Source organism: Strongylocentrotus purpuratus, unplaced genomic scaffold (assembly GCF_000002235.5).
Source record: "Strongylocentrotus purpuratus isolate Spur 01 unplaced genomic scaffold, Spur_5.0 spur5_scaffold_1, whole genome shotgun sequence".
Lineage (NCBI taxonomy): Eukaryota > Metazoa > Echinodermata > Echinoidea > Camarodonta > Strongylocentrotidae > Strongylocentrotus > Strongylocentrotus purpuratus.
Genome location: NW_022145594.1, coordinates 46,517,335 through 46,539,994, shown reverse-complemented (window position 1 = coordinate 46,539,994; position 22,660 = coordinate 46,517,335). Strand labels below are relative to the sequence as shown.

At 38.4% G+C, this 22,660-nt stretch overlaps 1 protein-coding gene across 1 annotated transcript in view; it reads right to left on the bottom strand.

Moving 5' to 3' along the window:
* Window positions 1-7,235, bottom strand: part of LOC587658 (cytochrome P450 2U1) — a 40,104-nt gene extending 32,869 nt beyond the window's left edge. The window contains exon 1 of the mRNA XM_030978846.1: window positions 7,124-7,235. Within this exon, the coding sequence (XP_030834706.1) occupies window positions 7,124-7,235 (112 nt within the window). The remainder of the gene's footprint in view (window positions 1-7,123) is intronic.
* Between the last annotated feature and the right edge of the window lie 15,425 nt (window positions 7,236-22,660).

Genomic DNA, 22,660 nt, shown 5'->3' with positions numbered 1-22,660 from the left:
AATCATACAGGGAGGGAAGAAGCGATATGGAGATAGATGCATGTCATGATGCATACTAAAACAGGGAGACGGGAAGGCAGAGATAGGGAGAGCGAGAGAGAGAGGTGGGAGGGGAAAGTGTGTGTATGTGTACTGAGCGTGCATGTGTAAGAAAGAGATAGAGATACAGAGAGGAAAGGAGGGAGGGGAGAAAGAGAGAGGGAGATATACAGAGAGAGAAGAGAGAGAGTAGAGAGGAGAGAGAGTGTGGGTGAGAGAGAGAGAGAGAGAGAGAACTAGAAAAGAGAGAGAGAGAGAGAGAGAGAGAGGAGAGAGGAGAGATGGATCAAGGCTTTATTGGGTCTACTCAAAATGAATGGGAGGTCCCGTGAACAGACGATACGCTATATCACATGACTCCGAAAATATTGTCCTCCAGTTGATCTCCGCGACGCCACCAAAATGGATCCCTGTATATAACAATCGCCTGAATATACGCGCCAATTGCATTTCTATACACTAAGCAAATATGTGGATAAATTGAACTTGAACTTATTATTAGACCTTCGGGAACCAGAAGGGCGTAACTCCATGTAATATATGAGTAACTTAATGCCCTTTTAGCCCCTAGCAGACGAGATATCTAATTATTTATCCATATCAGTATATTCTTTATCAATGAAATAACACTATATAATATGAAACAGAATGTAAACGACTTTTTAGCTTGTATGAACCTAACATTCTCAATCACTTTTGAAGTAAATTTGTTGACAAATAAACTTTCAATTTAAAATTTCAACTTCAAACAAGACTGCGACATAATCTGGTCAGATACCTAATTATATGCGAAAGTTCATTTTTGTAATATAAAATAACAAATTAAACAGATAGATATTGTAGTGGTAAGCATACAACAAGAAATAAATGGTGGTGGAGCGATGGTTATTTAACCTGACTGCTATTATGCTTGTTAGTAAGCAACCAGACGGCTGACGGCTTTAGGTCCTTTCCGAGGGACCTGGTAATGAGGATTAATGCCTTACCAAAGGGCACTAGCGCATCGACTTGGTTCCGAACCCGGGTCACCGGATAACGAGATCACTGCTCTACCAACTGACCTATCGCGCCTCCTCTTTATTCTTAACTTGTTACTCTCTAAACAAAATTGAGTGATCACGGACGTCACCCCTCTGGAGAATGAAAATTTAGTGAAAATAGAGTGAACATTCACTCTTTTCTTCTTAGAGAGCACTCTAAAATCAATCGATTTTCACTCCTAAACAAGTGATCACGGACGTCACTCCCAAGAAAGTGAAAATAGAGTGAAAATTCACCTTTTTTTTTAAGAGAGTAATTCTAGTCTAGTTGAACTTCAACTTAAAGGCACAAAATAATGCGACAAATGGCAAGTTTCGGGCTACTTCACCTTTTTCTTTAATCTTTATCTTTAATCTTTATCAAACATTTTAATATAATTAAATATAAATGTGTATACTATACAGTGTTAATCACGATGCTATACTTTATTATAATTATTCAGACATGAAAGTAACGAAGAAGAGACGACCTTGATGGTCACAACTAAATCACCGCTCCGGGATCTATCAAGTGTATTATAGATATAGAATAGAGCAATTGACCTTCAAAATATTATCGTTAACAAGGCAGTCTGCCAGACATAGACAATACATTGGGTAGACCTCGACCCAACGAAAGTACGATACAGGCACTCATAAACAACGTCAAACTATTTCGTTAATTATCCTTCAATAATAATGCTGCGATGTATAGTATACACATTTATTAAGTATATTAAAATGTTTGATCAAGATTAAAGAAAAGGGCGAAGTATCCCGAAACCTGCCATTATTTTGTCGCATTATTTTGTGCCTTTAATACATAATTTTATTTTCCTTTTGAGAAGATTACGAATTCATGAAAAAGGGAGTTTTGTTTAATACAACCAGTATCGTAATATAAACATTTATTCACGATTATTTCTATAATTATCTTCATCATTGTTCTACTAACACAACCTCTACAACTACTAGTGTTGCTGTTATTATTCATTCATTCATTATCATTATTATTATCAATTAATCTTAAACAACGGGCTCATAATTATGATACATAAAATCTGCCTTTTGGATATACCAGCAATTCACTAGAATGACTAGTCTGTTTCGCTCTCTAATATCCCTGGTTATTCCTATATTCATCGTCTGGCGAGGGTGGGGGAGAGAGTCTGTCTTCGTTAGGGGGACGATTTTCCCTCGCGGGGGGACTGCTTTCGGCGGTACAAGCCGGTTACCCCCGTAATGAAAATCCTTTCGATATCATAAAAACAAGATTTGCCTTGGAATCCCCAAGTCCACGATGCTCTTCACATTATAGAGAGATGACATTCTCCTTCAGAGCACTCCCACCGAGTCATATAGCCTTGATATTGAGGCTTGATATTGGGGGTTGATCATGCAATATGACTGCGTGTGTCATGGGCTAAAGCGTTACGTCAATCATGTTTTTCAATGTCATATAATGTTCCATGCTTTACATACATACGGGTAATAATGTGGTATTAGTAGTTTCTATTCCCAAGAGTTGAAATGGTATATTTTAGTTATAGAGATATAGTGTGTATTGTGTAAGATGATGTAAATGTTTTATCATTATCTTTAATCGAGAAGAAAAGTGGCTGCGTGTGTCATGGGCTGAAGCGTAACGTCAATCATGTATTTTAATGTCATATAATGTTCCATGACCTGGTTCCATGCTTTACATACATACGGGTATGTGGTGTTAGTAGTTTCTATTCCCACGAGTTGAAATGGTAACATGATAACTATAGGGTTGTGGTGTGTATTGAATAAGATGGTATCATTATCTTTAATCGAGAAGAAAAATGGCTCCGTGTGTCATGGGCTAGAACGATACGCCAATCATCTATTTCAATGTCATAATGTTCCATGCTTTACATACATACGGGTATGTGTTGAACTGGTAATAGTAGTTTCTAGTCCCACGAGTTGGATCGGTAATATGATAGTATGTAAGATGTTGTTGATGTTTTATCGATATTCGATAAGAAAAGTGGAAGGAAATTAGAAATTAGAAAATGGGCAATAATAATTGTTTCAAAGAGTCATACCTGCACGTCACTCACATTATGTTTATGCTATGCAGTATTATATGTATTCATGTATTACTGGTTTTTATAAATAAACATTTGGATTGTAAAATATGGTCAAAAGTGATCTCAACTATAACTGATAAGAAAAGAGGAAAAAGATGTCTTTCTTATGAGTTGCATACTTTATATTCTTTATTCATATACGGGAAAGGGGAGGGGTTGGGTCATTATGCACGTGTATCATAAAGTTGTCGTTATTCACCATATTATGCATACATACGGGTGTCAGGTATTAGTGGTTCTATTACATGCTAGTTGGAATGGCATGATACTCTCTAAAAAAAATCGAGTGATCACGGACGTCACTCCTCTGGAGAGTGAAAATGTAGTGAAAATAGAATGAACATTCACTCTTTTCTTCTTAGAGAGCACTCTAAAATCAATCGATTTTCACTCCTAAACAAGTGATCACGGACGTCACTCCCAAGAAAGTGAAAATAGAGTGAAAATTCACTCTCTTTTTTAAAGAGAGTATGGTATACAATAATATTACTATATCAATATAATAACTGAGAAGAAAAGTGATCAAAGAAATATGATCGCATATATTGTGTCTGAAACCAAAACGTCAATTATTAGTATTCTACTTTGCATATATGCTGGTCGGTGACTCGGTGGTAAGCACATTACTGGTTTGGGAAAGCATTATAATACGTAGATTTTTGTCTGGTGAAATATAATCTTCACACGATCTAAAACTAGAAGAGAAATTCTGTCTTTTATTTATGTCTAGCTAAGTGATTGTTATGTTTTACGTTACTGTCTATAGAGAGCGAATGTTATATACATGTCATATTATGTAATATGCGGCAATATAGTTAATGCAATAACTATAATATATGTAATAACCAATTAACCATCAAGGCGTCAAAAATGCTCTCTGTCTCTATATCCACCTCTTTCTGTTAACTACTTTCGTCACGTTTCTACCCCTATTATTACATTACACCAATGTTCATTGGAGTAGGAAGTCAAGGCTAGACATATAAAGAAACAGTGAAGTGGGATGAAAGCCAAAATAAATCATTGATTGTCTCTGAACAATACTAGCTATTGACGAAGAGTATTGACAAAGAAACCATGAAAGAGAGCGGAGAGGGGAAGAGATAATAGAGGGAGAGAGAGAGAGAGAGAGATGAATGTATATATATATATATATATAGGTATCGAGCGGGAAGAAATAGAGGGAGAGAGAGAGAGAGAGAGAGGGGAGAAAAAGAGGAAATTATTAAGGAAAGGAAAGGAAGAGAAAAGGAAAGAAAGAAAGAAGTAGTGAGAGGGGGTTAAGGAGAGAGAGGCGATAGAGAAAGAGAGAGAGAGAGAGAGAGATAGACAGATATGAAGAGAGAGAGAGAGCGATGTACGAGAACTAGTGCACGAGATAACCAATATTTACTCTTCATTTTTTTGTTTTAGTCGACTAAACTTATTCTTCTGCATTAATTTTGTAAATTATTATTTTGCGGAAATACATCTTCACGGTATGTTCTTTTCGAAGCAACCTTGCGTGCGAGGAGCATGTACAATGTAAATACACATGACCTTGACGGGAAGGAGATCTATTGTATCGTATTTTATAGGTCGAACATGCACAGGTAGTATTATGATAGCTGAATCATTTTGAACTTTATACATGTATCATGGGAACCATATTCGGCACGGGTATACTCCTATTTATTCAATTTATTCAACCACAATTTGTATTGGGAATTATGCATGTACATGAACTTGAACTTTATGAAGTCAATTGCTAACGTATAAAGCTACAGATTAAGAGAATGGTATTACAAATCAATTATAATCATTTACAACAATTAAGGAATACAATACTGGAGAAACTTTTCGTTTCTTTTTATTGATATTAATATGTGCCTTGGCTTGTGGGAACGTGGTGGACGAAATTGTAGCCAGTAACGCCTTAGCCCGTATTCATGTCATGACGGCATGATGAAGAAGACGAGATGATTTGGGCTGACATTAATACTTCAACATAATGTAATGAATCTTTAATAATCAATGTTTATACCTCGAGTTGAAACAACAACAACACGCGTGTTTAGTAGCTCCAAAATATCTTGTAATTATTTTAAGCCAAGTAATTATGTCATTGCCATTAATCATACTTCCACCATTGGGGGAGTATTATCTCGTTCTTTATTCGCTACTATGTTTCGAATCAGTTTATTACGTAACTGCAATTAATTGGCCATTTAAAGCAAGGGGCACGGATGGCAATAATTTTATTATCCAGCTGTCGGCATCAATACACCTGTGTATCGAAGCCAATTTAAGGGTTTTGTTCATGTTGACAGTTCCCATTAATATCAATAAATAAATATATTAGCCATGGTATAGCTTGATAGGCGTATTTGATGCGAGGAGGGGGCTGGGGGATTCCCCCCCCCCCCTTCGAATGATTCAGAAACTACCAGTATTCGGACAACTGTCGTCTCAGGCTGCAAGGTCGTCTCCGTGCAATATTGATATCTTACGTAATACACTTTATTCACTATAACTTACATTAAAAGGCTATTAATTAATACAATAATGTACCAACTGACACCGTGTATGTCACTGTATATAGTTTCAAAATTTGAGAACTTTAAAAGTTGATATTTAGGCAAGAGTCGTTGGGCAGCACCTCCCCCCCCCCCCCCCCATCCCCGAGAAAATCGTGTCCATACCCCTATTTTACTCTTAAGTAAAAACCATTATTTTTATTTGAAAAACTAAAGTAATTCAACTAAAATAAGTGAAAGTTTTAAATAACAAAGTGTCTGCGCTTTTGAATAAAGATCTATAATAATATCAAGACTTTGATAGTCTATCTTCCAGACAGAGTATTTAATATTTCTGCTCCAAATGGAGCTGCGTTTATTCCCTGCATGGACGCCAGGCTCACATGCAGGGGCGTATCCAACTTGGGATAGAGTCGCTGTACGCCCCTCCCTTTTACAGGCCCAATAAGAAAAAATCCCCCAAAATTGTTTAACATAACTATAATAAGGTTGCCTGGCATTGCAGGAGAAATATGCGAAAGTTATTTCAAAATGCACTTGCCCAGCATGATTACTGCAGGGTTATTTCATATTTCGTTTTTATGTTCATAAACATAGCACTTGATAGACTACTCGTCAATATCCCAACATGCTGTATACGTGGGGGAGTTTGGTGAAAACATCATCCCAACATGGGGCCATCGCTATTATATCAACATTTCAAGTAAAATGTACTTCAGTCAAACAGCTGACTTGTATAGGCCTACATGGTGATAATTTCTGGCAAGTTTTCAAAAAAAGATAGTAATTCCATATTTCAATTAGGCCTAACTCTTCTCCTCATAATATATAGAAACATCTCGCGAATCCATTTATTGAAAATCGTATTCGTATTTGTGAATCAAGTAACCAATATCAATTTCCTTTCTTTTTACATAATTACGATTCATACATCGGATGATAATATTGTTTCTATTTGTTTTGCTTTTAAAATGGGTGAATATTCCTATGGTATAATATTATTACGCCCTGATATTCTAACTTTGACGTTGCTTCTTCTTCTTCTTCAGTAGCAGTACAGGCCACCGTCAGGTGTATTGTCGTACTGTTGAGGTGCAGTTTCTTAAACAGTAATACACACACGTCCCTGTATACAAAAATATACCTTCTTTGTAACTGGCATTTCACTTTGTATATAGGCGTTCCTTATGTCAGGGTAAATGATGATTTATTCTGTCACAGGGTCATTATTATACGAATCTGTTAGTGAAGATTTCATTTTCTGCATGTGCATATTAGGTACAGCCGTTTTCTTTTTAAATGTATTTGAATGTAGCTTTGCATGGAAGTACATGTAAGTGACAGGATGCGCAATATTGCAAAAACACAAAACAGAGTATACTTCACAAAATAAATTGATGATAATGTCAGAGATTGTTTACTTTTCACTTACCTTCAACGGGGAACGAGACTGATATTAATCCATTGACTTTCCTATCGGAGAAGATATTAGCTTGTTTAATCAATGCTTCCCGGAGTAAATCTCCATCACTTATCACAATCATCCTGGGGCCTGGCCAACCCAATCTAATCATATAAATGCCCCCATAAGTCCGGGCTAGTTCTGTCAGCGCCCCTGCCCCATGTTCCTTCCCCATTTTCACTAATGTTGGTAAATCGCCCAAAAGCGGCCATGCCTGAGGACCAGGCGGCAGCCGCTCCCTCCACCGGGCAAGCCCCCGGGTTAACAGCGACCATTTCCCGATATCCCCCGCGGATTTACCCTCACTCTCTTTCACCGTGGGCCTCTGGTTTCGGAGCATATAGGCAGCGAAAAGCATGAAAGTTGAGGAGAGGAGGACCGCTGAGGTGATAGAAGAAGAAAGCAGTGCCAAAGCGCTGCTACTCACAAGTTTTTCCAGCATATTCAAAGGTGTTGATTAACCGTTCTTGCTTTCCCGGTCCGTCCGAAACTATCTACCAATCGCAATACACGCTGGGTGTAATTTGATACGGAGTCATGTAAGAAAGAAGGGCCGTACAGAGAGCGGGCGAACCGTACGGGAGATAGCGAACGCAGTCGACTCAACGGGCGGTTGATGTTCCGTGTTATTCAAACGAATTAAAGAAGATAACTGATGGTGAGGCATCAAACCGGTTATGAATATAGAAACATATTTCTCCCAGTTTCCCTACGAGGGTATGGCTTGCATGAAAACTGTTCTCGCCTTTAGTCCTGTGTCTCACAAGGCTTTTGGAGAATATCAGAAAAACGAACGGTGCGTTTCCGCGCTAATTCATTTCAATAGTATTAGCGAAGCTCGGTGTGTACATACGGGGAGGTGCTGGCAAGCTTTCCCGCACCCACTCGCCTCTATCCCTTTCAGAATCACGCCTGGATGAGCCTCTACCCTTATGCTTCAATGAACATGTAAAGCGCTCCCCTCTCTTCAAAAACCCAGCTCACCCTTTCAATTTGCCTGTCATCATTTTTTTTTCTTCCCCGAGATGAAAATAGAAAAAGAGCCGCGTTGAACACCATGCAGCGAGAAGAGGGAATATAGTGAGGCCGCTTAGTAGTACAGCTTCAAGCCTTCATAATATAAGTCTTCAGGTCATAACTACATATTTTACCACCATACCCCCACCATAACAAACACAGGGATCTGGATCTAGCAAACATTTACAACAATACCATGTTTTTCTACAACAGCGGATAAATATATATTGGACCCAGCCCCCACCATTCAAACTCGTCCATTCAACAACACACGAAGCAATTGAAAAGAGAGAATTGTCCTTGTATAGGGGTCGCTAAGAGCAAACATGTATTTTATTTGTACACGTGTATTATGAACCCATGTTATCTGTGACTGCGGAGCGCCGTTGGCAAAGCCATCCATTTGCCTGTCGAGTAATGCCATATTGTATGTTATGACACTATCTCAAGATGGTTTATCTTTGAGTGCTTTATGACCATGAAGCAAAGTTACTTTAAATCATTACGTGATAACAGCGAGGGGCTCCTTAACCTGTTGACATGAGTCAATCACAATTAGTAGGTCCATGATCAAATTAACGAAAAGTCAGTCGCACTGTAGTCAATAATAATTGTAAGTGTTTAAGGATTAGTGCGTAAGAGTCATGTCGTTTTTAACTTAATTTCAATTTCAATTCTGTAATTCATTTACTTTGTGTACCTATTTGCTTTGATTATTGTTTAATGGGATAACCTAGATTATACTTTTGTTATCCCTACACTTCACCTGATTGTGCATGACCTTTTGTATAATCTTGTACACTTTTATGTTTTGTGGAAATAAATTCAATTAAAAAATCAAGTATAGGTATTGGTACATTGCGATTAAACGTTATGCCTTGCTTTCAGAAAAGAACACTTTATATACTAGTACTCGATCTCTTTCATTTATTGTTTTTTACACATTTTAATCCGCCTTCTTTATAGACGAATGTTTTCATAGAGAAATACCAAAATGAGCAAAAATATAGAATCAGGATAGCGGTTTTGATAAGGCTTACAATATTATAAGGCCAATTTCAAATTAAATTTAATTGATCACGTGTTTACAATGATTTCATGTTAGTTCCATTAATAAATGAATAACATATCAGCATTGCTTGACCAAGGAGCAATTATACTCTAATACATGTAAGTATGGCGAATTTTACCTAACAAATCTATCTATGATGTAACTGTTAGCCGTGTTGACCTGCATAATTTGCATCGAGAGAAAAAATCAGAAGAAATGAATTTATTTAATTGCCAATAGCAGCTAATCATTGGGAATTAATATGGCTTCATGTCTTCTTCTGTCTGTTTTGGTCGGCATGCTATTTGGTGACGTTTCCTTTCCCATAAGCCCATTCATTATATTACTGTGTATAACGTTTCATTACGTAATAACAAAATACCGCCTTTTTTTTTACCACGGACAGTTATAAGGATTTACGGGTTGTAAATCCAAGAATAAAAAACGCAGTGGTTTGACGTGGTTTGCTTCTGTTTTGATCTAGTTTGTTTGTCTGTTCGTTTGTCTGTTTTGCTTATTAATTTTGTTTTATTTCGTTGTCTGTTTGTTTGTTTGTTTTGGAGAGTCAGATGAGTATTGCGTGAGAATGAGGGAAAGAGAGAAAGAGAAAATATTATCTATATTATTTAGAGAGAGAGAGAGAGAGAGAGAGAGAGAGAGAGAGAGAGCAGAGAGAGCAGAGAGAGCAGAGAGAGAAAGGGGGTATACAGTCTACAATACTGCATGAGAGAGAGAGAGAGAACGAGAGAAAGAAAGATATAAATATAATTATGTACACATATATTATATAGAGAGAGATAGAGACAGAGAGAGACACAAGAAGAAGAAGAAGAAGAAGAAGAAAGAGAGAGAGAGAGAGAGAGAGAGAGAGAGAGAGAGGCAGATGGGGAACAGAGGAAGAGCGACTATTCATCGGATATGGGTCACAACATCAAATTAAGAGAGAATTAAATGTGAGTATAAAGGAGATTCAAAATAAAATATTGAATACGCGTACAAAAACAGACCAGAAAATATGTGGGCTTTCAAATAACACACTTGAGGAGCCTATAGTCCTGGTTGGATATAATATATAAGGTGATAATAATTAGTGTAAAAAAAGTTCAGCTGACCTCTTTTGGAAGTTTCAATTCCGTCTAAACCGGGAAATCAACATAAGGATGGAATTAATGCTTATGTGGCTATAATCAATGTTTGAATGACAAACATTGAATGAATTGGAACAACCATCTCACCACCTGTGATCACCTGACATTTTCTTCAGTTTAATACTCACAAATGGCCCTCTCTTAAAGGCACACTGTCCTACTTGTAGCTACTTGCTCCCTCTATATAGAAAACTTCCCCAATCAGTGCCTGTTGGTCCCTCATGATCCTCTTTTTCTTATGTTAAATGAGAGCTGAGTTAATGAGATAGCCACCTGTCACAGTGTCCTCGCTGGCTCGCTGGGTAGTCTAATATCTTCTAGCTGAAGTAGTAAAGCCTGCCTTTAAATTCGCCAAAGGGTTGCGAGTGAGTTTTATGTTATAGGGTTAGGGTTAGAGTTAGGTATAGTGTAAGCTCCAGGAGCATGTGTCGTATAACCAAGGAGATTTTTCCATTCATGTTTTTGTTGTTGACCAAAGTCAGTTTAACTTTAAAAAACATGGTCTCACGACTCCCCTCAACCCCCCCCCCTCGATAAATTGAACAAATTCGACAATAATCGCTCCGCAACTATTTCCCTCTCATAACCGGATTCCAAATTTTGACCCTGGCGATAAAACTAGAGCGAGCCCTAAACTCTCAAACCCCCCCCCCCCCCGAAAAAAGGAGAAAAATCGTGTTTGAAAAATGTTGACCTATAGAACACACTGCCCAGGTACCTTGGACTCTCGCGGTTTTCAAAACATCCCCCCCCCCTCTTCATCTCATACAGTGATCCGCCTTCGCTTTAAAGCTTATCTGTACTAATTTACAGGAGGGATTAGACTGCCCTGCAAGGTCACTTGACAGGTGGTTATCTCATCAACTCAGCTCTCAGTTAACATAAGCAAAAGAGGATCATGGGAGACCAATGGTCACCGATTAGGCATTGTTTGTTATATAGAGGGCGCAAGTAGCTACTAGTAGTGCAGTGGGCCTTTAATATACTCACTATCAATGACAACATTCAACGAGATTATGAAAATGTTTAACATAAGTCTCTGTCACACGCTATGTGGTATAATGAATAATAATTGGCATGAACGGGGGAAGGAAGAGAAAGCAAAACTGATTACATCCGTCTCAAAATGGGTCGAAAGCTTGTGCCAAGGATTTAACCAAATAGGCCTAGTATATGAATGGATATTTCCTATACTGTTTTAATAAGAATTTGTGTAAAATACTAAAAAGAGAGTTCATCTATGGGGGGAGGGAGTGGTAGTATTAGTGTAGTCAGCTTTGTCATTATTTGTCATTATATGTGTGTGGGGGCGGGGGGGGGCGGGGGCGATCAAATTGTAGACAAAATGCAAAATGTAAACATGTGTGCAAAGTGAAGTTGCCCTTCTTCTATCCAAAAAGTGAATCAATTTTGGGTCCTTTTGAGACGAGGGGAGGGGTTAGAATGAGGGATAGGTGGAAGGGAAGGAGACCAGTTGTTTCAACTATCATAATGGCTAATTATTTTCCGAGGGGGCTTGGGGCTGCATCCGAATAGCCCCTGTCGGAAACGCCAACCACATGAACATGGACACGACTTCAAACGTTTATATCACATGCAACACATCCTTCCCCTCTTTCCCAGTTCTCCCCAACCCTTTCCCCGATCAAAATATTATTATTTTCTGCACTTACCTCTCTCTCTCCTTTATTTCGAGTTTTCCAGATGTACGCGTAATTTAATAATGTCGTTGCATTCGCCTCCGCCTGGGCTGTCTGTACGAATGTTGCATAAAGGAAGATTGAATTATATTTCCATTTCAATCTTTGACATTGAGTGAGAGTGAAGGTGACCTTCAAAAGAAGAATGGCATTTAGAAAGAAAAATAATGAAAAGCGAATTGACAGACGGAAATTTTGATACGCATTTTGCAAATATAAGATAATTTGTTTTTCTTCTATCAGGTCAAAGAAATCGGGAGGTCCCGGGTTTGAATCCAAGTCATGCGCTGTGCCCTTTGGTAAGGCATTACTCCTCATGATTAAGTCCTTCGGAGAGGACTTAAAGCCGTCGGTTTTTTGGTTGCTTAATTACAAGCATACACAATGCTTTCTAAGCAGTCAGGTAAAACAAACAAAAGCTTCCCCCTCCCCCCTAAAATAATGATACTTCATAAAAATCTACTTCCTTTTTCTGTTTTGGTGTGTATGTAAGGAATTCGTTGCTCTTCGTCTTTCATATCTCTTTCTTCACCATCTCCATGCCTCTCTTCCCATTTCTATCATTCTATCTGTCATCAATGTTATCTTCTCTGTCTGTCTGTCTCTGTCTCTGTCTGTTTGTCTCTCTATACCTCTCTCTCTCTCTCTCTCTCCTGTCCGTCTATAATTATATCTGCCTGTGTCACTCTGCCCCTCTCTGTCTCTTCTCCCTGTCTCTCTCTCTCTCTCTCTCTCTCTCACATACACACTCTGTCTCTCTCACTTTGTCTCTCTCACACTCTCTCTGTCTCCTTCTGTCCTCTCGACCTCCTCCTCCTCCTCCTCCCTCCCTCCCTCACCCTCCCTTCGTTATTCCACAGTAGTATAGGTCCATGGTTAGTCTTTCCCTCCCTTCCATCCCACCTGTCTAAACCAACAGACAATAATACAGTCCAGGAACCGGCGTCCTTTTGCTGGAGCGCTGGCAGTATCGATCACATATCCTTTACTCACCAAGGCAGGTGGAATTTATGTTATCTGAGCCCGCCAAAATAACTTCCCCCTATGATCATGTTCAAAGTAGTCTGATGTATTATCATTTGTCTGCGAACAAGAGGCTGATGCATGTCTCTCTTTCAAAAGCATTTGTTTGATGGCTCAGCGGTATAAAGCAGTGGTTTCGTAACAGGAAGGCCCTGGATTCGAAACCAAGTCGATATTTTAGGGCTCATTAGTGAGACATTACTTTTCACCAAGTCTCTCGGCCTAACGTTGATTTTTTTTTCTCGAAAGTAACTGGGATCACGTTAAAAATAAAATAAATAAAGCGAGCAATGCAAGAGAATGAACACCGAGCACCAACATGCAATCCTTGATTTAGCCCTTGACATGACAGTGTTACATGTTGATTACTCATATACTTGTCATGCACTCATCGTCTAGCTGTCAAAATGGCAGCCATTACTGTGACTGCAGACATCATAACGACTTGTCGTCTGCTCCTACATTGTCTCTCTGAGCTGTGGCGTAGATACACATGACACGGGGGCACCTCCCCCCCCCCCCCTCAATCGTGTGGTTTAAAAATGTAAAAGAAAGAAGAAACAAGAAAGAGAGAATGTGAAAGAAAGGATGAGAGAAAAAAGGGAAAATAATATACCTGATCAACGACCTGCATCCTCTCCTTTTATGAAAGCCTTAAATTCGCATTTTATTTTGTTCGACAATGACTACTGCCACATTCGTTCCAGCGCTCCCCACAGATGGTGGACTCACGTGCGCTACGCCATAGTCTCTGAGAACAAGAAGGGCTTTATATTTCGTTAACAAATAGGTAACGCCCCTTTAGCGTCTCAATATTTTTTTTTTTTTTTTTTTAGCAGATGTTTCTGCATTTATTGATAACTCAAATATAAAACATTCAAATAACAATAATAGTATATAATATAATTGATTTACATCAAGAGTGACAACTTAATACACACAAAATAAAATATTTAAAAAAAATGCATAATTGAAAGCTTGAAAGTATGGAGGTAAGTAAAAATAATCAAGATAAATGCAGAGGCCAACTATCATAAGCAAGGAAGCTTGAGTCGATAGCAGCCGGGAAGGGGGGGGGGGGGGGGTACATGGCGCTGTTTTAGGAGAATGTAGGGGAATAGAGAGTCACATATAAAGATTTTGTTCAGAAAGTATCTGAATAAAAAGTGGAAAGAAATTAATAAAAGAAAAAAAAACAACTGTCTCATGATCGTCTCTAGTATTGAGTGAGAACTTTGGCAATATTTGAAATCGTCCTTATTAGTCGAAGCACCTGCATGATATTTCTAATGTTATTTGCATTTCAAATTCCCAATGTATATATTCATTTCAATTAATTTCAATTTCAATTTTGTTTTAAACATTAAAAACATGATGATTACAAAAAGAATACATTAAAAATACATTGAAAGGACCACTCAGAAAGCAAAGCTTATTAAGAGGGGCACTGTACACATAAATGAACATAGGCCTAAATGAAATTTGAATTTGAATAAATCAACATACAAAAGTGATTATTATACCCTTGAACCGCGGTGTTGAAATTTCATCTAACTTTTGAAAAATGAACGCCTGGTTGATTAATCTTCATTTAAAAAAAATGCAAATTCTTTGGATTAAGTACCTTGTTTCTCAAGGTCAAACATTAAATTAAAATACTGAAACTTATGAAAACCTAAATATAATTGTCATGCCGGTTAAAGGCATAGATAAAACACATGCTTTAAACAGTTTAACGACATGCACGCAAATAGTACTGTTGTTTGTCGTTATAGTGACAGCAATTCTTCCTGTTTTTATCTGTTCCTTTGGGCGTGCGTCATTACGTTAGCTGAATCATTTTCTACCATCCATATGCATCTGTTCATCTCGATTTGTGATAAAAAGAAGTAAAAATCTGCATTTTGAATGAAAGGAGTTCGTCATCAAATTATCCTCGCTTCGTCAATTGTCATAATGAGAGCCTGCTTACGTAGTTTACAAAATTCAGACCATTTTGTAAGTTCATGACATTTAATCCGTCATGCAGCCCTATAACATGCATCACAATCATACATTACATTGATGTACATTTTGCCACACTCAACCCAGGTGAGGTAAATGGGCACCTGGCTGGCAGGAATTAATTCCTTGAAATGCTAGAGCGCCATAATGGCAGCCATGCTAAAGCCAGGGTAATAATCGGGAGCGCCAGGAGTTTCAAGTCTGATAGATTATGAGCGCTACTACAAGAACCCAATATTATTATTGGGTCCTTGATCAGAACGATTTTCGAGAAATGAACTTAACGGCATTTTAAAAACCTTTTTTATATACCATAGAAATTTTGTTTGGAAAACGTCAGGAGTCTGACAGACATTAGCGCTATACAAGAACCCACTATTATTATTATTACATCTTTGCAAAATTAATTCGCACTTCTCGGTAAAATCGTCTGAAATATGTTGATTTTTCGAAAGTCTTTGCGATTTTGTCTATCTTGTTTATGAGATAAGGGAAAAAAAAAAGATGCATTGTGTCGTGAATATAATTATATAGATATAACTATATGACTTGCATGCATGTAAACTGCATGGAACCGCAAATTGTGGCGAGCCAAAATACAGACCTATACAATTTACCTCAACTATAGAAGACGATATAATTATTATGTTGAATAAATCAACATTGACGAAGTCCTGGGCGCCGTCTTTCAAAATATTTGCGATTGATATCATTTGCAAATATTATGTACATCAGAGAATGGGAGACAGCAAACTTGCGATTGATTTGGATCAATCATTACTCTTTGTAAGACGGGGCCCTGAGGTGCATGGGAGAATAGCTGCCCCCCCCCCCCCCCCACACCAAAACTAATCAGGCAAACACAGAAATAAGAAATGTAAAGAAATATGAAATATAATTTGGGTAAGTGTGTCCCCTTCTGTTGCTTATTTTTATGTTGTCAGAGATTTCTAGTCTGCCCCCCCCCCACCTCCCACTTCCCCCACCTTTATTTATGCTACTTTTGATAACGAGCCCCCTCATTCAATGTCTTCAACTGACATGCCAGTGAAAAAGGCCCCAGGTTTTAGATGATTAAGTCTGAATTACTACACTAGACATACACGGCCAAGTGCACGGCCGAAGCTGGCAGGCGGGAAGCAGCGAACCGTGAAATCATTTTGCATAATAATAATGACCCCCTGATATACTGGTGAGTCTCCCCATACACACGCCGTATACCACCAACAAGAGTACGGGGCTTTTAGCGTACATTGCAGCCGTCCACCGCCCCGCTTCTCCCCGGACACTCTACGGCGATGTGCTGTCATCCGTGAGCCGAACCAATGCACCCGGCTAAAAACGCCGTGACGTCAGTAGTTATTCTTTATCTCACGTAGATTGCACGTGGGTACATTTGATAGTGACGTCACAATGTTTAGCCAAACACACACTACATTGCTTCTTTGCATAAGAATTGTGAATGTATTTGTCTAAGCATAGTTCCTCTACGTCAGTAAGCATATAGACTGATTTTGTTGGCATAAAAAAGTACAAGTATCATCAGCGATTATTTTACATAATAGGCCTAATACTCCAATGATGTTTTTACAGAGGCCTTAGCTTGAACATTTTGAACATCAAAATAATTCAAATTCTGAAGAGTGGTTTCTGCTTATTTGAAATTCGTTAAAAAAGTGACATACAAGTTCAAGAAAAGAGAAAATAAAAGAAATTAAGAGAGGCATGGAAACAAGGCTTCCATATTAATGTCATCATCTCAAAGTCCCATAATATTAACTCCCTTTATTTCTCTAGTATTCATTCTAGTCATTGCCCCCCTCTTCCCTACTGCTCTCTCTCTCTCTCTCTCTCTCTCTCTCTCTCTCTCTCTCTCTCTTCTCTCTCTCTCTCTCTCTCTCCATCTCTTCATCTCACGATATCAGCATACAGTGTAGGCTTTTCAGTTTCGTTTTGTCCTTTGCTTGTTTTAAAATTGATATTAATAAACACTATCGCTGCCTTTTCTGCACTAGGGCCTGTATCATCATAGTATACGATTTAGTATTTGAATATGTCCATCTCGATTTTCTATTAATATTTCGTCTTTATTTCACAAACTATGATTAAGAAACATATTGCAAATATAAATCTGGAGAGATAGAAAGTACGAAATTGCATAAAGCAATGAAGAAATACATAGAAATATTGGTAGAATAAATATTGAGGGGTAACTAAAAGTGTGTTCTATACAATATAAATGTTTTACGAGACACACCTAAAAAGGCCTATAGAGGCCTCTGGGAAAGGAAGCCCTCGTAAAAATAGATGTTGGTAAATTAAAGTAGAACACAATTAAGGTTGAAGCATTAACAATAAAAGAAAAAAGAAAACGAGGAAATTTGATAAGGTAAACTACGATAAAAGTAAAGAGAAGCGAGGAGAGAGGGAGAAAAGGAAGGGATTAAACCAAAGTGAGTGGAATTTCTGTTGAGAACGTGGTCAAAATACAAAGACAGTCAATCATCATATCGTTGGACAGTGGTCAATGTAAACCTGCTTGACCAGTGCAATTTATTTTCCAGCCATACAGCCATACTATTTATTTATATTTTCTTCATATTACAGCCTTGGGCTATAAGTTTAGAGGCCTGAGATGATGCCAGAATATTCTATTTCATTTCTAATATAAGGGCATATCCAAACCTTGGCCTCGATCAGAAGGGGAAAAACATTTGAAATTACTATGATCCATATACTCTTAGATAGAAGGCCCTTATTCTTGCATTACAGGGGAGGGGGGCATCCCCCAAAATTACTTATTCTTTTAAGAATGATATTATTGTATCCATATACGTTTTCTTGCTTTACAGTGCCTATAATTATGGCGATTCCTAAACTGCTTGATATTCTAGTAATGCAGCATTACTTTATTTTTCTTGATCTGAAATCAGGCAGGAGGGTGGGGGGGGGGGGGGTCTGTCCCTTCCCCCTCCCCTCCTTCAAATACGCCTAATGGCTAGACAATTCTCTTTCATTTCTCATATAAATATCATTGTTTTTCAAGGTCATGCATGCGTCATCCATTTAAGATGATATAAGATCAGTATAGACTTGAATGCCAGTCGCTTTGTTCCTATGTTTTCCTTAAATATTGTAACACGATCGCTAAGTCTTTCGGGAAATAAAACTATAGGCCTAATCAGGCAATTTCAATAGCCTTGTCCGACACCTATCATTGAAATGTTCAAACATTACCATTACATTTTACCTGACACGAACATGATTTCTATGGGACATTATTATATTGGTCTTGAGAGTGCCCTTGAGTAGATTTCTCGAAAGTCTTTAGGATTTTTTAATTGTTCTCCTGCCCATAATGGTCAAGGAAAAGGTCGCAAATTGCCTTGTCGTATAGGAAGCAGATCGCCAATTAATCAAATTGATTGCTGGCGAATTCAGCAAATTAAACACCAGCGTTAGTGCCGCGTCGCTAGAATGTTTTCCATAGTGATGGAGGTGGCGTAAAGAGAGAGAGAGAGAGAAGCAAGAGAGAGAGAATAAGAGAAAGAGAGAGAGAGAGAGAGAGAGAGAGAGAGAGAAAGAGAGAGAGAGAGAAAGAAAGAGAGCTGGGAGAGAGAGAGAGAGAGAGAGAGAGAGAGAGAGAGAGAGAGAGAGAGAGAGAGAGAGAGAGAGAGAAGGGGCAGGTAAAAGGGTTATAATGTTGCCGAATTTAGATTTTGCCGATAACAAAAGCGTATTTCCCGCAAGAAATATTGAAGGGGGAGGGGGGTAATTATACCCCTCAATCTCTCATCCAATAACACCCCTTGTTATGACAGCAAGGAGAGGATAAAATCATAAGCTCTAGAATAGAGAATGCCTGGTCATTTAATTAATGTTATGGCTTACAGAAGATAAACGTTAATTACCCTTGTAATATCATTCCGGTGAGGGAAAACCCCCTCTGTGATTCTGAGCTCATCGTGGCCTAAAAAACAGTAGAGTTGAAATTAATATGACAACATTCATTGAAAACTCCCTCTGTTCCAATACGTCATATACATGCAGAAATAAGCAAAGATGAGAGATTAAAGAAAAAAACCTAAGCTTAGAAATGCTGAGCCATTCATGACCTGTTTCATAACACTTGCAACTTTTGCAGGCCATAAATAGAAAAAATATTGCAATGAATGACACAAAAGTGTCACAAAATTGCTTACAGCCGATCAGAATGTTATAACGGTTTCAGTAGCTTATATAAATAAGTATAAGTAACTACTTTTCTGAAATAGAACTCTGTGTCATTTTCTAAGAGTCGGTCTACGTCGATCACAAACTTGAGTTTCATATCAGTTGAAAACATGTACAGAGATAGACTTGAGATCAATGTAGAGGAATCGCCAGTCTTTTTATAGATGAAACCCTGGACATGTAAAAGCATCCCGTCTCTGAAACTCATTCTCTACGATATCAATATTTTCTTCTTAGTGGTGCTAGTCTCTTGATGTTTGTGATGGTGGGCGGCCACTCTAATGAGATTTGATTTACCCAGCCGGTCATGGATATATCTATCTATTGGCTCGGTCCCTTTATATAATCGCATTAAAGCCCCACTGTACTATTTATAGCTACTCGCGCCCTCTTTATAACAAACAATGCATAATCGGTGACCATTGGTCCCCCATGATCCTCTTTTTCTTATGTTAATTGAGAGCAGAGTTGATGAGATAACCACCTGTCCAGTGACCTTGCAGTGTGGTCTAATCCCTCCTATACACTAGTACAGATGGGCTTTAACATCACACAATGTACGGGGTGCGAATTCCTGCCGCAGTAGTAACGTCCTTGGACAAGACATTAATCTATATTTGCCACACTCCACCCAGGTTGTGCAGGTGAGGTAATTGAGTACCTGGTAGGATTCTTTCCTTGAATGCACTGAGCGCTACGGTTTCTGGAAATAAACCTGGGTAATAATATCCAAAGTCCTTGGAACCGCATGATAGGGACGTTATATCATGTGATATGCAATATAAAAGAAGTTGAAGAACAGAATATTATTATTTCCCCTTCCCTGCATCTCATTCTATTCCATCTTCTTTCTCAATTGTGTGCCGGGCTTTTGACGTTTGTTGTGTCAGCTAATGGGATTCTACACGAATTGATCTGGTTAGGACAGACATGGCGTGCCATCGACACCTTTCTCTAAAATCGCATTATGATATCATCCAGGTACCATGCATGATGCTGGTCAAACGTCGAGAAGTGTTTGGTGATGGGTGAGCTGCACAGGTATATGGTGCATGGCAAATAGTGGGAATATGAAATCCAAATAGTATACAGGATGAATAGAGACAGAAAGAATAATGAAAGAAACATAACAAAAAGAAGAATACAGGGAAGGAAAGAATTAGATGAAGGCGTAAAAAGGGGGGTTTTGTCCAAATCAGAAGAACATCAATTGAAGTAAGCCCAAAATTCATACAAGACGCAATCTTCCAAGTTCCAATACTGAATAAACACACCGACAGCCCAACACACAAGCAAGATAAAACACTTTGAAATTGCATAATTATTCCGAAAGTATTCCTCGCACCAATTTTTGCTATGTTCATGATGCTTGACTATGATTGAGCGATATTAAGTTTGTATGACATGTATATATATTTGTTCATACAATGTATTTGTTTTTGTATGTGTTTGCACTTCAGAACCTGAAGAAGGCCTCACAAGCCGAAAGCTCGTCATAAAATTGTAAAGTACAGCTACGTCTCACGTTCCTAGACCATTTTCTTCACGCCTATATATAATATACATTGAAAGAGAGCGAGAGAAAAATACATAGAAATAGGGAGAGAGAGGGAGAGAGAGATAGAGAAGGAGGGGAGGGGGAGAGAGGGAGATAGGGAGAAGGGAATGCTTGGGGGGGGGCAGTTTGACGTTTCCCCTTTATACATCTTTATCCCAGACTGTCTAATCAGTAACCACTACATCGTCAAAAATGAGATTCATGACAAAATCAGGGTCAACAAACTCTCTAAGCATATAGACATGACATACAATGTGGTTTCATTAGCAAGAACTCGATTAAACAATGACTGTGCCAATTGAATTCCCGCCAAAATTGGACTTTCGAAAGTAAAGAGAGTGATACAAAGTTTGAGACATGAGCAGGCGACACACTGAATATGATCACTTGTCACTGTGCTAATAGTTAACAGGTGATAGACATTGGCATTCATTCTAGATTGCCGAGACAGAAGTCGTGATAATTAGGTTATATGACTGTGTGACATCTTTATGGAAATATAGATCGAGCCAGGATGAAGCAAAATGTTCCACACACACGGTTCCATTCTTGTTTGTTCTTCTTCTTCTCCTTCTTCTTTTTCTTCTTCTCTTCTTCTTCTTCTTCTTCGTCTTCTTCTTCTTCTTCTTCTTTTTCTTCTTTTTCTTCTTTTTCTTCTTCTTCTTCTTCTTCTTCTTCTTCTTCTTCTTCTTCTTCTTCTTCTTCTTCTTCTTCTTCTTCTTCTTCTTCCCCTCCTCCTCCTCCTTCTTTTTTTTTGCAATGAATACTGACTTCATTACAGCAGGTCATCTTTATTTTCATTTTTCGGGTTTCTTGGTCTTTTGTCCCTTGTCGTCATCTCACCTCTTTCTTCTTTCCTCCTTCTTCGTTTTATTTTCCTTTAGTCATTGTTCTCCTTTATCACAATTTCTTGTTTTTCTTCTTGTTCTTCTTGTTCTTCTCTTTCTCTGTTTCTTCTTCTTGTCCCCCTCCCCCCTCCTCTTCCTCCTCCACATCCTCCTCCATTTTCATCTTGTGATCATAAGAGGGCAGCAGTCAGAGGGCATCAAGGCCTGGTTTGGAAAAGCATTTAGCAATTTGGTGTCCTCGAAGATGAGGAAGAAGAAGAAAGAGAAGAAGAAAGAGTAGAAGGAGAAGACGGAGAAGAAGAAGAATAAGGAGTAGAAGAAGGAAACGAAGAAGAAGAAGGAGAAAGAGGAAAGGAAACAGAAAGGGAGGGGGAGGGTGAGGAGGAGAAGAAGAAGAAGGAAAAGAAATGAAGAAGGGAGAGGAAAGAGCAAGAAAGATATCATAACATAACATAAAGCGTGAGAATAAAGATACACAAACATGGAATGAAAATACTACAACAAAATACCAATTTGCTATAGCAATCTCTGCAGGAAAAAATTACAAAGAGGACAAAAAAGGAATAAGGTTACTATTATCTGAAACCAAGTCGTTGAACCCGAGATGACAGTAGCCTCCTATCAATGGAGCACTCCCTTCAAAAAATTCTAACGAGGGTAATGACCATGATTCCATTACTATTTCTTTTTCAGTCATAGTAATGCCCAATTCCTTTAGAATTCGATTTCTGTTGCAAACGTGTGGCCTAGTTTAATCGCCTTTACATCAAGCCAAGCGTGTCGAGAAATATGAGAAATTAATAATTACAATAGCGCGGGTTGAATTCAACGATTCTGGTCTAAAGGAAAACATGATAAGAAAAGGTAGAGAGAGAGAGGGGGAGAGAGAGAGAGAGAGAGAGAGAGAGAGAGAGAGAGAATGGGA